Genomic DNA, 17207 nt, shown 5'->3' on the forward strand with positions numbered 1-17207 from the left:
TGTAAATGGCCCTTACAGAAATATCCCAGTGTATATTGACCTTTGATATCTTAAACGGGCCTGTAAAATGCCCATTGTAGTGACCACGTCGCCTAATCAGCCTCGGAGCAGTGTTTACCTTTCTTTTCTTATTCCGTCTCCCGACGCAATAATAACTTAGTAGTAACCGAGGCAATAATAACTTAGTAGTAACCGAGGCAAAGTTATGTGCTTTTCACAGTATATTTCATCTGAGTTATAGATGTCAAATGAAATTACATAAGCTTAAATTCAAGTCATGACTATGGCAAGATCACAAGGTAGTTTCTAAGCTCTTAGATACATTAATACATCAATGATTGTATTACTATATATTTTTCCTATGTGAATTCTTAACATAAGCCAAAGAGAGACATTGACATTTAACTCACACAATAGGGAGTCATTATTGGTCATTATTGGCCTTCCAGTTTTTCCTTCTGACCTTTTGATCCCACCGTTTTCTTCTTTTTGGGTCACGGGGGAAATTGTGCAACCGTTTTCCACTTCCCGGTCTTGCGCTGCAGCCATACGTGCAGCAGTTGGGCTTTTTTTTTTTTTATATATATATATATAAAAAGAATAATAATTTATGATATTTTTTCCACTATTCACTGTACTATGTGAATGGGGATCTGAAGAATGTTGGTATGAAACATGGCGTCCACGAACCACATGATCGTCTCGGAACCAAGCGCATAACTGGATAGCTCAGACCGTTCCATTCCCTAGTTGGCCAAACTACCGGTATTACATTACATTACATTACATTTGGCTGACGCTTTTTAACCAAAGCGACTAACAACATGGTAAACAGTAAGTTTTAGAACAATTCTCACAATTTTAGGACAGTTTAAAAAAAAACATTAGAGTACAGTAAGAATAAGTGCGTCGGTGAGTGCTGTTTTTAACATTTACTTGTCAGTTTAAAACGGCTGGTGAGTGCTAGGATCAGTAAGACTTGTTGTAAGTGTTGCTATGAGAGTAGATGTTCTCTAAAGAGCTGGGTCTTCAGGAGTTTTTTGAAAGTGGAAAAGGATGTCCCTGCCCTTGTAGGAACTGGCAGTGTGTTCCACCAACGAGGAACAACAGATGAGAAAAGTTTGGATTGGTTTGAGCGCACCGGTGGTAGAGCTAGACGTCGTTCGTCAGAGGAGCGCAGCGGTCTGGAGGTAGTGTAAGTCTGTATGAGGGCATTCAAGTAGGTGGAGCAGAACCGGAGACTACTTTGTAGGCAAGCGTTAGAGACTTGATATATATATATATATATCAAGTCTACAGCTCTGCTTTTAGCTGTAGGGCAGTCTCCAGTCCAGCTTTGTTTAGAGTGTGTGTGTGTGAGTTGCTGGGTCTGTATTATAAAGTGTTAACTGTTTCAGTTAGGATCCAAACCCCTGTCCCGTTGCATCCGTCTCCCAAATTCCCACTACTGCTTGCGCCACTGCTTTTTGTCTGGGATCTCTCTAACTCCATGCAGCTTTGTCATGTTCAGTGTTTGTCACCCCTAGAGGCAAGGCAGGGCATTGCTAATTCCAAGTGCTTTCCAAATTAGCAGCTAAAAGGACATGGATAATAATAATGCATCAAAAATTAATAAAGAAAATAAGATATTAGAGAAGTTTAAGAGGGAAGTTAAGGAGGGGTTTGCATGGATATTGCTGCAGTCTATGTATTTCCCCTTATTCACTGGGAGAGTCCCACCAGAGGTGCAGTCCACAATTTCATCCCACAACACTGCACACAAATTCAACAAAGTGTTTCCTCAAGTTCCTCAAGCTGTCCACTCCAAATGAGTGCATTCTGAAAAAGCACCACAGGGGTTTTCTGTGTCTGTAAATGGTAAACATTGAGGCTCAGACTGAATTCAAAATAATGCCTGCCAACACCGCACTTCAGGAACATGAAAGAGAGGGGTGTAGATTGGATTGTAGTTAAACTCAATATCAACAAGCCTTTGATGGAATCGCAGACTGCATCATCAAAGGAGTGAGAGGAAAAAAATGCTTCTCCTGTACCTTGTTATACCACTGAACTATCTCTCTTTTTGTTCTCCCCCCCCCCTCTCTCTGTACCTTGTTATACCACTGAACTATCTCTCTTTTTGTCCCCCCCCCCCCCCTCTCTCTCCTGCAGTATTTGAGTGTGTTGCGGTCGTGTGAGGGCTACAATGAGGTGGCGTTCCCGCACTGCTCATGTGACTCACGGAGGAAGGGTCATGTGATCGCAGCCATCAGCACCCTGCACTTCAAGCTCCATGCCTGCACAGAGGATGGAACCCTAGAGGTGTGTGTGTGTGTGTGTGTGAGGGGGGCGGGGGGGGGGGGGGGGAGTATTGTATGTATTGTGTCGCAATACTTATTGGTTTCTGAGTAATGTAGCCATGTTCAAAACAGAATTCTAACTAACAGCTGTTCTTCATAATTCTATATAACAGTGAAAGCAAAGTCTGAAGGATCACACAACTTCAATTCAGACCCACAGAACTTTAAAACTTAAAATGACTTTTTCTGTTATGTCTAATGCTTTTTGTTTTTGATGCCATGTCAATACAGCAAGCATGATTAGCCCTTTTGTGTGTGTGTGTGTGTGTGTGTGTACAGCAAGCACGATTAGCCCGTGTGTGTCTATGTACTATGTATGTCAGTTTGAACTTTCTGATATTGTCAAATTAAAACTCACACATTTCAGTCAAAAGAGGAAGGATGTTGCTCCACGGAATTCACATGAAGGTGTCACTCATGTGACCGCCTACATTGTGCATGCACAATGAGTCATGGTGTGTGTGTGTGTGTGTGTGTGTGTGTGTGTGTGAGTCTCAAGACACTGTGTGTGTGTGGCCATCCAAATCAGACTCTCTTTTCTCTCACAAATACTTTCTCATTCTCTGTCTCACACACACACATGCTGTTTCTCTCTCACTCACTTGCTCCCCCACACCATACACAAGAGCTTTATGAAGTCTTTTTTTCTCTCTCTTTTGGAATCTCTTACACCGATTTCATTCTTCTGAGATGGTGTGTGTGGGTCTCCCTTGAGATCAGATGATGAGGCTCGAGGGGAGTGGGCGCGTGTGTGTGTTTGTGTGTGTGCGTGCGTGCGTGTGTGTGTGTGTGTGTGTGTGTGTGCTGCTGCTAATCCCTGTTGGACTGTAGACTGTGAGTGTACATACTGATGCATTTCTGTCTCACAGAACAAAAAAATTGGAAGCGAGTTCAGAGGGTCTGTGTGTGTGTGTGTGTGTGTGTGTGTGCTTGCTTGTGCTCGTGTATATTAACAGTCTCTCTCTCAGATTCAGCTGATGGGGTGTGTGTGTGTATGTGTTAACACCTTGTTCTCCTGCTGTCTCTGTGATAGTGCGTGTGTTTGTGTGTGTTAATGCCGTCTCTCTTAGAACCAGGTGGTAGTGTGTGTCAATGCTGTACCTGTCTCTCTCAGAAACAGGTGATTGCGTTTGAGTGTATGTGTATCAATGCTGTCCCTGTCTCTCTCTCAGAAACAAGCGTGTGTGTGTGTGTGTGTGTGTCTCTCTCTCTCTCTCTCTCGCTCTCTCTCTCTCGCTCTCTCTCTCTCTCTCTCTCTCTCGCTCTCTCTCTCTCTCTCTCTCTCTCTCTCTCTCTCTCTCTCTCTCTCTCTCTCTCTCTCTCTCAGAACCAGGTGATTGTGTGTGTGTGTTTTAACACTCTCTCTCTCTCAGAACCAGGTGATTGTGTGTGTGTGTTTTAACACACTCTCTCTCTCTCAGAACCAGGTGATTGCATTTGAGTGGGGTGAGATGCAGCGCTGGGACACAGATGAGGAGGGCATGGCCTTCTGCTTCGAGTACGCCAGGGGAGAGAAGAAGCCTCGCTGGGTCAAGATCTTCACACCTTATGTGAGTCTCTTCTTTCACACACACACACACACACACTTGCTCATATGCAGATATACACACAGATGACACATACTGTTATAAAGAATGTATGAAATCCCTTTAATGTGTGTGTGTGTGTGTGTGTGTGTGTGTTTTGTCTCCGTAGTTTAACTACATGCACGAGTGCTTTGAAAGGATCTTCTGTGAGCTCAAGTGGAGGAAAGAGGTGAGACTTGACCTCATCAGTACTAAAGGCCAAATACTGTAGCCTCATGCCACCTCCATGAATCCAATTTGCATTTAATATGTTCTCTCTTTCTCCCTCCATCCCTCTCTGCCTCTCTCTCTTTCTCCCTCCCCCTCTCTCTCCCTCTTTCTCTTTCTCCCTCCATCCCTCTCTGCCTCTGTCTCTCACTTTCTTACTGTCTCTCTCTCCTTCTCTCGTCTTTCTATCTTTCTCTCTTTCTTTCTTTCTTTCTTTCTTTCTTTCTCTCTCTCTCTCTCTCTGTCTGTCTATCCGATGTTCATGACAGGTTGAAGAGGAGGCATCAGACCAGGACAATAAGAACTGCAGTAATAATGGTATGTGTTCATGGGCTCGCTCATCTCCACCTCTGTGTCATCTGTTGCTTCTGTTCAAGTTCAAGTAGTTTTATTGTCATGTACTTATAAAATTAATTATAAGTAATGAAATTCTTAAGCTCAAGAGCCAGCAAGAGTAAATTAAAAGTAATTAAGAAGGTGTATTTTGTGTGTGTGTGGGGGGGGGGAATGATGAAATGGTGTGCATGGTGCTGTTGGTTATTTATATTTATATATATATATGGGGTGTGAATCTCGATTCGATACAAGAAAAGATACATGTTCATAAAAAACGATTCAGTACGATTCGATGTGATGCGATTCGATGCAATTTGATGCAGTTCAAGAATGGAAAGCATTCTGAAAGTTTTTTTATCATTTGCTCAAGGTGCACATTCATTTTATATTATCAGTTATCATGGTCATGGTTGTCAATTAGGCAAAAAAAGACTTTTTATAGACTTTACAGATATAGAGTTATATCTGATTGTTTTCATGGAGCTGTAGCCTTGTTGAGGTAAGACAATACCGAAATAAAATAAAACAGTGCTCTTGGCCTTTTCTCATATAGCCTACAAGAATAAAATAGGCCTACATATCATTGAACTCTCTGGGTTTATTTTGTTCCAACGGTAGACCTAATGCAGAAACCTATAATGCCACAAATCTGAGTGAATATGAACAAAATAATTGGCTAATAATTTGTGCATCATTTTAGCAAGGGTCAAATTATTATTTAACATTAAGTAAATCCCTTCATCAAACGTAAGGCTATACTCTACAGACTATCGTTGCTGTTTAGTGTTTAATTTTGTGCTGGATTTTGAAAAACAAAAGAGTAAAAACTGTAAAACAAACGACCGAGTGCGAGTTGTCACGTGCTTAAGTTGGAGTAGATGTATGGGTAATGAGGCCATTTGACAACTTTGGGCAATGAATGTAGCCAAAAACGAACTGCATTACCCACAATTCCGTGCCATGTATAGTTTCAAAACCGGACATGGGATGAACGCGCTGCTTGGAACGTAAATGAGAGTCTGAGCGAGCAGAAAAGGTTGTGAACCGATTTGTAACAAGTAAATCGATATAACGACCGGTTCATTTCAGTTTTATTCCGATACGGGGCCGTATCTTACACGTTAAAAACGGATACCGATACGTATCGGTTAATCTTTACACCCCTAATATATATATATATATATATATATATATATATATTAATATATATTAATATGTCTGGAACATTCTCTCCCATAAGAGAACAAAGCTGATGTGGTTTCCTTTTTGAAAGGAAGCCAGGGTCAAAGTTGACTCAGGCGGTTGCGTAACTTTTTGTTCATCTGTCCCTGGCGCGTGTGTCTGAGTGGATTTGCTTATTGTAGACGGCGTGCTCAGACAGCAGGCGAATGGAAAGAGTGTTTCAAGGTTGCCAGGTTGAGCTGAGCGCAGTGCAGTTTGGTGCAGTGTTGTTCAGCGTAGCGTCAGGGGCATGACCACACTTGTGCAGTGGTGGAGCAGAACTCAAGCGACCTTGAGTCTGAGAAAGGCGCTATATAAATAAAACGTATTATAAGGTTGCCAAAATCAGCAATGATAATAGTTGGAACTAGCAGCAGTCAGGAGTTTTCTGGTCGAAATCTTAACAATCTAACTACTGAAGAGCCCTAAAAAAAACCTTACAGACGACAACAACAGCACTACTAAATGGATCAGTTAAAAGGGAATATTGATAGTGAATTTAAATGTACATAAATTGTCAACAGTGGCTGACTGTGTGTCTGTGTGAGAGAGGGAAAAAAAGAGAGTGAGTGTTGTGCACGTGCCTGTGTGTACGTGCCTGTGTGTGTGCGCTTGTCGGCTAGAGCCCATAAAAGTGTGTGTTTGCCTTGAGCAGTGGTATATGGGGAGATCATGTGTGTGAACATGTGATGTGTAAATCCAGCAGAACAATGAGCAGAGGTCAGAAAGACCACTTCACACTTCCTCTTTCAGTTTGGACATGCACACCTCTAACACTCTTTCTTTCTCTCTTTCTCTCTCTCCTCCTTTCTCTCTCTCATTCACTTGTTCACTCACTCATTCTTTCTCTCTCTCTCTCATCCTTTCTCCCCGCCTCTCTCTCTCTCTCTCGCTCTCTCTCTCTCTCTCTCTCTCTCTCTCTCTCTCTCTCTCTCTCTGTCTCTGTCTCTGTCTCATTCTCTCTCTCCTTTCTGACTTTTTGCACTCTGTCCCCCCTCCCTCCTTGCAATGTTCAGTGGCCTTTGGTCTATGACTGCATGCTTCATTTGCAATATGCCAAAGACATACAGATAACAAACTAACCAATGTTTTAGCTCTATATGTTTTGGTACAGTGCAAAAGTCTATACATTTAAACGCAATGCTACCGTCTATAGATTTGATAGGACATTATAGGAAATGAATAAATAAATGATAACTACAGCAAGTACAATACTGTGGTGGGGCGGTGGTAGCGTAGTCGCTAAGGACTTAGGGTTAGCCAAAAAAAGTGCTAAAAAGTACAAAAAAAATGTGGGTTCAATTCCCAGCTTCCACCGTTGTGCCCCTGAGCAAGGCACTTATGGCCCTTGTAATGTAGTTGACATATGTAAGTCACTTTGGATAAAAGCATCTGCTAAATGAATACATCCAAATGTAAACGTGAACTCCGTGTCTCTAAGCAAATACAGTACAGTCGTGTAAATAAACACTGTCTGTCCTGTTCCTCCAGAGGATAAAAATGTCTGCTAAATGAATGAATCTCAATGTAAAAGTGTCTCTAAGCAAATACAGTACAATAGTGTAAATAAGCTGTAAACGCTGTGTGTCCTTCTATTCCTCAGAGTATCTGTCTCCACTGGAGCAACCCCAGGGCTGGAGGCATGTTGGGGGGGAGATCGCCACTTCTTAAGGGCTCCCCAAGTGAGCAGGAGACCCACGCACACACACGCACACACACACACACACACACACACACACACACACACACACACAACGCCCCCATCAGCCATCCCACACCTCTCCTACTCCAGTGTCTCACACAAACATACATGAAAACACACGCATCCCACTTCACCGCAGGGCTATTACAGCAAGGACCCAGAAGACGAAGTCTATGTTGTTGATGGTGGTTGACGAAGAAGAAGACGAGGAGGAGGAGGAAGAGGAGGAAGATGATCGTCCAGAATAGATGCTCATGCCATTCGTAGATGACACTTGATGATACTCTCGACGCATCACCAGGGGCGGGACTTTGGCTGTTATTATGCCACGCCATTGGTTGAAAAGGAAGAACAGCAGGACTGTGATTGGTCAGTGTTGCCCTGGTCTGAATGAGTATTGGTTAAAAACAGGTGAGGGTTTGTGGACTATGCTCAGTGTTGCATTTGGCAAAATGGTAAAGGCAGCAACATGCCAACCGATTGGCTGAAAGGGGCCAGTGTTACAGTATGATTGGTCAGAACCCAAGTATATCACATGTTGCTAGTTTGATTGGCTGACAGCAGAGAACAGGGGCTGGATTTCAAATGGAGATCTACTAACTTCTGTCTAAGGTGAAACTAGAAGAGTATTTTTTATTTTGGAGAGTGCTTATCGGGCAGACAGACAGACATACTTCCAGCCAGTAATGGTCTCCAATGGCAACTAAAACTCAGAGCGCCAGTCTGACAACAAAAAAACAGATTTGGTGAAGGGGATTGAAATAAATAAATTAAAAAAAGGAAAAGTTATATTATTAAATAATGTATCTTGAGAGAATTTTATCTCTGAAAACTAATCCCAGTCTAAAGGACACCAGTTAAGCAGGCACTCGTCAAACTATCTATGACTCCCAGTCAGTGAAGCCTTACATGAAGAGGTGTTATCCTACACTTACCAAGGGGGGAGAGCTCTGGCTGCAGCCAAGGGGGAACCCCTGTATGTGCTCAGTATATTATGGAGATGGATTTGAGAATCTAAGGAATCGAATAACATAAGTCTTAAGTGTGTGTGTGTGTGTGTGTGTGTGTGTGTGTGTGTGTGTGTGTGTGTGTGTGTGTGTGGGTGGTCACCACTCCACAATGCGCTCCAGAGGTGTGTAGAGAGAGGGAAGAGAGCGCAGGTGTATTTTCTGGTGGGAGTGCAGTACCTTGTGTTTCCAACAGAGGGCAGTAGCGTGCAGTGTCAGAATTGCCTTGGTGAAAGTGAGAGCGGAGAAGGTGGGTTTGCATGTGTGTTTGCTTGTGCACTCTTTGTGAGTGTGTGTGTGTGTGTGTGCACACATGTGTGTGTGAGAGTGAGACAGAGTGTGTGTGTGTGTGCGTGTGTGCATGGCCAGACAGAGCTCCCCATTAGCTGAGACCTCCGCTGGGCGGTGAGCCTCCCCACGGGGCTGCACTCCGGAGCGGAGGGATCAGGCTGGATTATTACCTCTGTGGCGCGCAGCGCAGCGCAGAGCAGACCTGCAGGTGGAGCCACCATCTATATGCCAGCTCACACTCACACACATGCTCACACACACACTCACGCTCATTACCTCTCTCTCTCTTTCTCACTCTCTCTCGCTCACTTTCCTGTGTGTGTGAGAACAGGCGAGTCCTGTTTCCGTGGGCTTGCCATGTGCCGTTTTTCATCAGCTTAATGTCTGGTTTGATGGATCCTGTCGTTGCTGTGACGACATCACGTTGACAGCTGGGTGTTTGTCTTAGTCAAAGTTGCCGTTAAATGCTGTCCCAGTCTGTTGGCGCTCTGGAGACTTTTAAGTGGCTGCTACTTTAAGATGCTCATGCCTTTGGTAAACAAACAACCACACAAACACACACACACACAAAGATTTAGCTTTGCCCATCAGTTTTTTAGTCAAAATCTCTCTCTCTCTCTCTCTCTCTCTCTCTCTCTTTCTCTTTCTCTCTTTCTCTTTCCGTCTCTCTCCTTCTCTTTCGCATACACACACACACCACCTTGCCAATTCATTCAAAAGCGCGCGCACACACACACTCAAATCGTGCCCATTCGCTTAGACACATTTAAGACACACACAGACACACACACACACACACACACACACACACACACACATACTATGTCCATCCTCTTAGTTACACACACACACTCTGGCAGGTCTGTCCAATCCTGTGTTTGGCTGAAGCTGGTGGTTGCTTTGATGTTTTTCGGTCCTAACTCTAAATGGGAGCAGAGCTCCTGCAGTCTCCCTCTGAGCACTCCATGTCCCCTGTGCAGTCACTCTTTCTCTCTCTCCCTCTCTTTCTCTCCCTCCCCCTCTTTCTTTCTTTCTTTCTCTCTCTCTCCCTCTCCCTCCCCCTCTCTCTTTCTCTCACTCCGTCATTCTGTCAGTTTCTCTCCCTCTGAGTGCCTTTCACTCTCGCCCTCTCTCGCCCCCCTACTTATCTCTCTATCCCATTCTGAGTGTCTCACTGCCCCCCCTTCTCTCTCTTTTTTCTTTATTTCTCTCTACCCCCCCCCCCCCCTCTCTCTCTCTGTCTGTTTGTCTCTTCCGTGGGCTGCCTGTCTGCTGTGTAAGAGTGTGGGGACGAATGTACCAGAATGTATTTCGAAGCCGGGAGACGAGTGTTTTTGCTCGACAGCGAGAGCAGTCTCCTCCCCAGTCCACTCTGATTCAGATTCTCGCCTAAGAAATGTCAAAATGTCAAAACGCTTCTTGGCAATCCAAGGGCAAGACGTGGGTGACCGACCGAACCTCTTGCTGTGTTGTGTTAAGAAAGTCCCCATGCTGAGGTTTACAGCTCTTTCTGAATCACTGTTGATGAGTGTTAGCCAGGGTGTTTTAGGGAAATTTGTGGCATTCCTTAGGGCGAGCAAGGTCCTTTTTGTTCTAACCGTGAGGGAATTGAAGCCTAAAAAAAAAACAAAAAAAAAAAAAACACGCATTTCTCTGTGTTCTGCATTAAACGTGTAAATTATTGCCCAAGTGTCGTTTTCAACTAAACACTCTGTAGGCAAAACTGACTGAAAAAAAACTTTAATTTATTTTATTTTTGTTTTGTTTTGTTTGTTTGTTTCTCTTTTTTGTTTTATTATTTTGGCATAAATGACGGAAGAAGTAACAGGAAAATTCTATAGTAGTGTAACGTTAGGCCTAGTTTGTTCTGTGTTGAGTGTGGGTTTGGGGGTCTGACATGTTGGTTCTGTTCTCTTCTGTTCGTTTTGTATGTGTGTGTGGGGGGGGGGGGGGAGGGTGGAGCCACGAGCTAACAGCACATGTCAAATGAAGGCCTGCCATTGGTGCAATTTTTTTCATCCAGCTTCTGACATGAATTAACAAAAATGATAATGAGGAGCAAACGGATAGTTTTATATCTAAAACGTGTGATGGTTGAACTAACCATAAAACAAGTCATGTAGAGTATTACATTGTAACATATTTTAAATAAAATGATATATTGATTCAAAGTTATCCGAGTCTGTTTTTATTATTATTATTTATTTATTTATTTGTTCCTGGTCATTGCTTTTCTAGAATCCATATTCTTTCTTCCTCTTTCTCTGCATGCTTAGGCATAATAATCTGTAATGTGAGATTTTTGTAGTTAAGACAAATGTATAATGAAAAGAGAATCCCCACAGACAATAGTGTCAACCAGGATTCATCACAGTTCGAGGTAAAACTGCACAATGAAAGGGCACTTTGGATGATGATTATGATGATGATTGATTATTTTTGTCATTGTATAGTCTCAGATTATTATGTGGATGTTTTTACCCTTAGAATACTAGATAGAATTGTGTGAAATCTCAGAGGATGCCCATTAGTCTGACTGGCCATTAGCGTAGCGTTTTGTAGTGTAGTGTGACTGCGCCCCGTGGGATCATCAGTGCTGTTTGGTTAGCAGTGAGGAGAGGCTGGCTGTTGGCTGGGGACCGGCTGGGAAAAGCCCCCCCTGCTGTTCTACATGGGTAATTATCACCACTCATTTACTTCCTAGACAGAAGGGCCGCTGCAGGACAGCCACAGCAGATTGAACATTCAGGCCTTCTGAAAAGCGTCCTGTGGGAAAACAGAACATTCAGGCCTTTTGAAAAGTGTCCTGTGGGGAAACAGAACATTCAGGCCTTTTGAAAAAGAGTCATGTGGGGAAACTGACGCTGGCTGAAGTAGCAAGTTAGTCACTCCATTGTAGCCTGCCGCTGCTGGAGTCCAGCGAGAGCCAAAGAGAGTCGGATGTTTGGGGACTTGACTGTGGCTGTTTGTGATTATTTTGTGTCTAGTGTGGTGTTATTTTCAAACAAGACAAATATTCTATATATGTTGTATTATGTTCTCTAGCTCTTTTCTTGTGTGTTACAGCCTTAGATAATAACAGTCAAACTGCTTTTGGGTTTTGATTGAATAAAAATAAATCTAATCAAAATTACACAATTTCAGTTTGATTGACATTGCCATACAGTCACAATGTCCAAAAAATGATGAAAATTCATTAAAATGAATAATAAATAAGACGTCATCAGATGTATCGATGATGGCAGCCAGTATTCAGAGGTTCCCTAAGCAGCAGCCTGCTCTGCTAGGTCAGTCAGCTGCCAGGATCACCCCTCCACCAGACACCATACACACATACACTCCCGCTCCACCACCACCACACACACACACACACCTCCCCAGCGGCCTATCCATCAGCTCCTCATCAGTAAAACTCTTCCTCTGGGGGGAGCGCAGTAAAAAACAGGGTCATCATCTCATCATCTCTTCTGTCCCCGGCACTTCCACCTTTGTCGCATCAGCATCTTTTTAAGCCATGCCAGAGCAGCAGTCTCTAGCCCTACTCTCTGGAGGACTGTTAATAAAGGCTCTGTTGGTCACCTGGTCCGACCAGCGCTTACTCTGGTGTGCTGGCAGGTCTGTAGGCAATACTGTCGTATCTTATTGCAATTATTTGAGAATAATCGTTCATCATTTTGCATTAATTGTCATAAAAGTGTCCGTTCATCTAGATAAAATGATGTGACGGGCCACTAGGCCCTTCACTCGTTTGCCAGTTTGTCTACTTGTTTTCAGGTGTGTCAGGATGCTAACGAGCTTGTTTTCAGGTGTCAGGAAGCTAACAAGCTTGTTTTCAGGTGTGTCAGGAAGCCAACGCATCCTAACGAGCTTGTTTTCAGGTGTGTCAGGAAGCTAACAAACTGATGAGCAGAACCTGTGTGCAGGTGTCCAGATAAAAGGGCTGCTTCCTCTCCCCTTGGGAAGGCCATTCTTACTTTGGATTTTCCGCTAGATTGTGTTTTAAGGCCCCACCTGCGACTTCAAGGCACCTAATCTTAACCTTAATCCTAACCTTAACCCTTGCCTAACCCTAGTGCCTTTCATGCAGCGTTGCCTGGAAGATTATGTTGGGGGCTTAAAACACCAAGAGACTTCGAGCTCAGACATGTAACACTGCACTCGGACACATTGCAAACATACAACATCCATGCATTACTGACGACTGACTTGTCCCATCTCATACCCTTTGTTTGGTTATTATTTGGTTAATTTGGTTAATAAATCCATATTTTAGTTCAAATCCAACCTCTCGACTCCCTCTTTTGTTGTGGCCTTACCCCTAGGCCATAACAATGAACAAATGTAATATTTCCATATGTCCACAGTGCCTTGGTACTTGGACGATGTAAATATATTTCAGTCATAGATTTTGTATATTTAAGTTGTCGTATTTGCCAAATATAGTTTTTTCTTTAAACTTGGGTGGAGCCACGAGCTAACAGCACATGTCAAATGAAGGCCTGCCATTGGTGCAATTTTTTTCATCCAGCTTCTGACATGAATTAACAAAAATGATAATGAGGAGCAAACGGATAGTTTTATATCTAAAACGTGTGATGGTTGAACTAACCAATAAAACAAGTCATGTAGAGTATTACATTGTAACATATTTTAAATAAAATGATATATTGAGTCTAAAGTCTAAAAGGCCAACAGAAATGTAATCTTTATTCCAATGTTCAATGCCAATGACTGGCTCTTCTTTAGAAGTGCATGAGTGGCTGCAGGATCAGTAGCATATCTGGGTCCAAGTACATGGAGCGTCAGTAGCATATCCGGGTCCAAGTACATGGAGCATCAGTAACATATCTTGGTCCATATCTGAGGACAGTAATTTCCCGACCCCATTCCTGTTCATGTTGCTTTAAATCTATCTAATACAACTCTCTCCAGTTTCAACCATTAATGAGTCATCAAAATAGTATAATATAAACACAAATTATTTCATTCATCATTATTCCAGATACTCTGTCAGATAATGCAAACATAATTTTTGCTTGATAATTAAGTGTGCTTGCAAAGCAGCACACTTATTGTTCTTCTTAAGTTTTATTATTATTCCCGTCTCCCTAATTTTTGGCCAGCTCCTGCGCCTAGGCCCTTTGAGACAAAGACACCATTTCAACTTTAAAACGTCCGGTCAGTACCGGTGTAAGTTGCACGCGAAGATGACGTCAAGTGGGCGTGTCGTTCGTCCGCCATATTGGATTGAACAGAAAGCGAAACTACATTTTCACAGGTCACAAATTTGGTCCGAACGCCACGAAACTTGACGTACATTATCCTTGGACCAAGCCTCACAAAAGTTACTAGAAGGATTTTTGATTTCCGGAAGCGTTTGCCCGTCACAGCCAAACGAAATCGGCGGCGAAGCTCCGAAACAGGAAGTTGTCCATATCTCAGGAACACTGTCACATATCGATGCCAAATTTTGTATATGAACTCGGGACTCCAAAAAAAAAGAAAACATTCCAAAAGTTTTCAGCATTTGGCAAACCACCCACAGGTATTTGGTAATTATCACCTTTCACCTTTGCAGTTATCACAATGCCTTCCAAGTATACACAATGTCTCTGCCTTGCCCAATCATCAAATCCTTGCTCTGCCATGGGTGTTTATGGACTTACAAACTGAAATGGTAAGGAGAACATTAGCTATTTATTGCTGACGTAGTACATTTATTTTTACATTGACGGCCATGACTCACTGTATGGAAGTAGGCTAAGTAAAATAGAGATGTTTCAAATAAGATAAGGTTAAGATATGCCTGCTTGACAACGGCAGAGATAGAACTGACCTTTGGCCATAGCAACCATCCATTTAGAACGACTGGCCTTCATAGTAACCAAAGATCTTAGCTGCGATTCATGTACAGTATGCATGCAATGTGATGTGAAGTATAGAAAGGTGATGAAATATACAGGGACAGGTCAAGAAATATAGTGCATTGTAGACAGTAGTATACAGTTGATTTACAGAAGGTGGTTTAGAGTAATATGAATTAAATATAAATATGTGCAGTGTATTAGCAGTTACCTCATACAATAAGTAGAGTAATGTATGTAGATGTATAGTAGAAATAATAATATAGATATATGCAGTGTATTAACGGAATATAATAAAACAGAATAAATATGGATATTCAATATGACAAATATATAACAGATATGTACATAACATACAGCTATGTGCAGTGTGGAAACAGTGTCATTGTAGTGCAGAAACAACATTATAAGAGTAGTAAGAATAAGTCTATGTGCAGGATGAATAGTATGAAGATCAGTAGAATAACTATGTATAAATGTAATTACAGTAGGCCTATGTACATTTGTAAATAAATAGAAAACTATGGGTACGCAAAAAGTACAACCAAAGCTGAGCTTGATCAACTAGAACGTCTAAAGAACCAGAACTTGAGTGTAGTTTTTTGCTGGGTCCCAGGCCATGTTGGTCTGAGGGGAAATGAGAAAGCGGACAGTGCTGCTAAGCAAGCCCTCAATTAAGAAGTCACAGAATGTCAAATCCCTGCCCCAGACCTTAAACCTATACTGAACTCTTACATCACAGGTAAGTGGCAATCTGAATGGGATTAATGTACCAACAAAAAGCAAGGAATGTGAATTTTGGAACGTTTTCATGATCCACTGGGTCGTTATGGGCCACACAAAATACGGTGTTGCTAAAATTACTCCTATTGTGGCTATTAGAGACATGCGTTCATGAGTATCCAGCTACATTTAATGAGTTAAGTAAAATACATTCACACACACAAAAAAAAACATCACTAATGTTGTGGACATTCCTTTATTCTGATATACATCAATAGGCTCTCAAAACAATCCCAAACAGACATAAGGTCTTTATAGAGCAAATCCATATAGATTATTTGTCAAATAAACCAGTAAAACAGAATTAGGGGATGGAATATATAACATTCACACTCATAGCTCATATTTTTAAAATAAATCAGTAAAAAAGTATCCTTACAAACAAGCAGCATTTTAATGCCTTGGTCATATTTCATAATTTCAATTATTCTCTAGGTCAGTGTTTCTCAAACTTTTTCAGACCAAGGACCACTTAATCAATAAAAATAGCCTCACGGACCACCTAGCTAAAAAAAAAAAGTAGACCTACTTCAACAGTAAATTACACAATAGGCCTACTCACTGATTGTCTTTGCACCTTGCTTATTGTGTCAGAGAATTTATATGATTTAAACTGGCATGCCTTACATAGGCAGTGTTGCAGAAATGTTTGGATTTACATACAACTTGGTTCAATATTGCAAACAACTCATCTATATTATATTTTACCACGTCTGCTCACGGACCACTTGGGCTAGCTTGCGGACCACCAGTGGTCCCCGGACCACACTTTGAGAAACACTGCTCTAGGTTACCTGATAGCCCAGTTTGAGAGGTGCAAGACGCGTGACATTATTTATTTTTGCAGCCAATCACTGCTGTTGTTTTATTTTATTGATTTGATCTTAGTCATAGAAGCTAAATTCGAAGGCAGGCCACAGGTAAAATCCAACGAACCGCATTCACCCCGCAAGTCAAGCCAATAGTTGAATAGCCCTCTCCTAGAGCTTTTGAGGTATTGCCACTGCTCCAACACTGAAAGGCACTGTTAGAATGCTTGGATCAAGCCAGGTTCAGCATAGCGTATGCCACTGTCTGCTCACGTTGCTGACCGGACCAGGGCAAGCACACTTTCGCAGTTTCCGCCGTAAATGCAGTCTAGTTAAGGATTGCAATAATTTCCTGCCATGAAACAGTTGGGGGTGGGGGGGGAATTACCGGTAAATACTTTAACAGCGGAATGTGCCAAGAATGAATTGTGTCACATCAAGAGCAGGTGTCATAAAAGCCTGATAATAACAGCTATTAGTAAGGTTTTTTAAAGCAAGCTTAGAGTAGCTTGGCTTAGCATGACCCTTCCACAGCATTAAATAGGTCTCATTCTCCTGTCATTTTCCACTTTGTTATGAGTCTCATGTAGTCATGGCCTATTAATGTCATGCTGCCCACTCTGTCACTGTGAACCCACCAGGGCCATGTGGAGAGCCTCATAGAGTGCTACAGACAGGACAGGAAGCCGCCGAATGAACTGGACAGAGGTCAGAGAGCAGCAGGAATGGAACTCGGTGTAGGGCAGGGGGGGGGCGCATTTCCTGTTTGACCTCCGACCCTCCCTTAGCGGCAAAACGGCCAATCAGAAAGGGTTGTGTGGTGAGAGTAGAGTGGCTTCTGTGAACCTAATCAGCCCTAATGACTTGGACATCAATCAGTCTGGAGCACTCTCTCTCTTTCTCGCTCTCCCTCTCTTTCTCTCTCTCTCCCCCTCTCTATCCTTTTCTCTTTTCCGTGTCCTCCCACTCAGCTGTCCTCCACCACTGACTGTATTCTGTCTATTCTCTCTCTATTCTTTCCCTGAAATGCCCCCTCACTCCTTCCCTGTCTTTCGCTTTCAG

General features: G+C 42.6%; 1 protein-coding gene across 1 annotated transcript in view; it reads left to right on the top strand.

The window, feature by feature from the left end:
• Positions 1 to 10864, top strand: part of snx27a (sorting nexin 27a) — a 39997-nt gene extending 29133 nt beyond the window's left edge. The window contains 5 exon segments of the mRNA XM_042075982.1: positions 2152 to 2301; positions 3761 to 3889; positions 4035 to 4094; positions 4402 to 4450; positions 7293 to 10864. Coding sequence (XP_041931916.1) covers positions 2152 to 2301; positions 3761 to 3889; positions 4035 to 4094; positions 4402 to 4450; positions 7293 to 7360 — 456 coding nt within the window. The 3' untranslated portion in view covers positions 7361 to 10864.
• The last annotated feature ends 6343 nt before the right edge of the window (positions 10865 to 17207 follow it).

Source organism: Alosa sapidissima, chromosome 21 (assembly GCF_018492685.1).
Source record: "Alosa sapidissima isolate fAloSap1 chromosome 21, fAloSap1.pri, whole genome shotgun sequence".
Classification (NCBI taxonomy): domain Eukaryota; kingdom Metazoa; phylum Chordata; class Actinopteri; order Clupeiformes; family Clupeidae; genus Alosa; species Alosa sapidissima.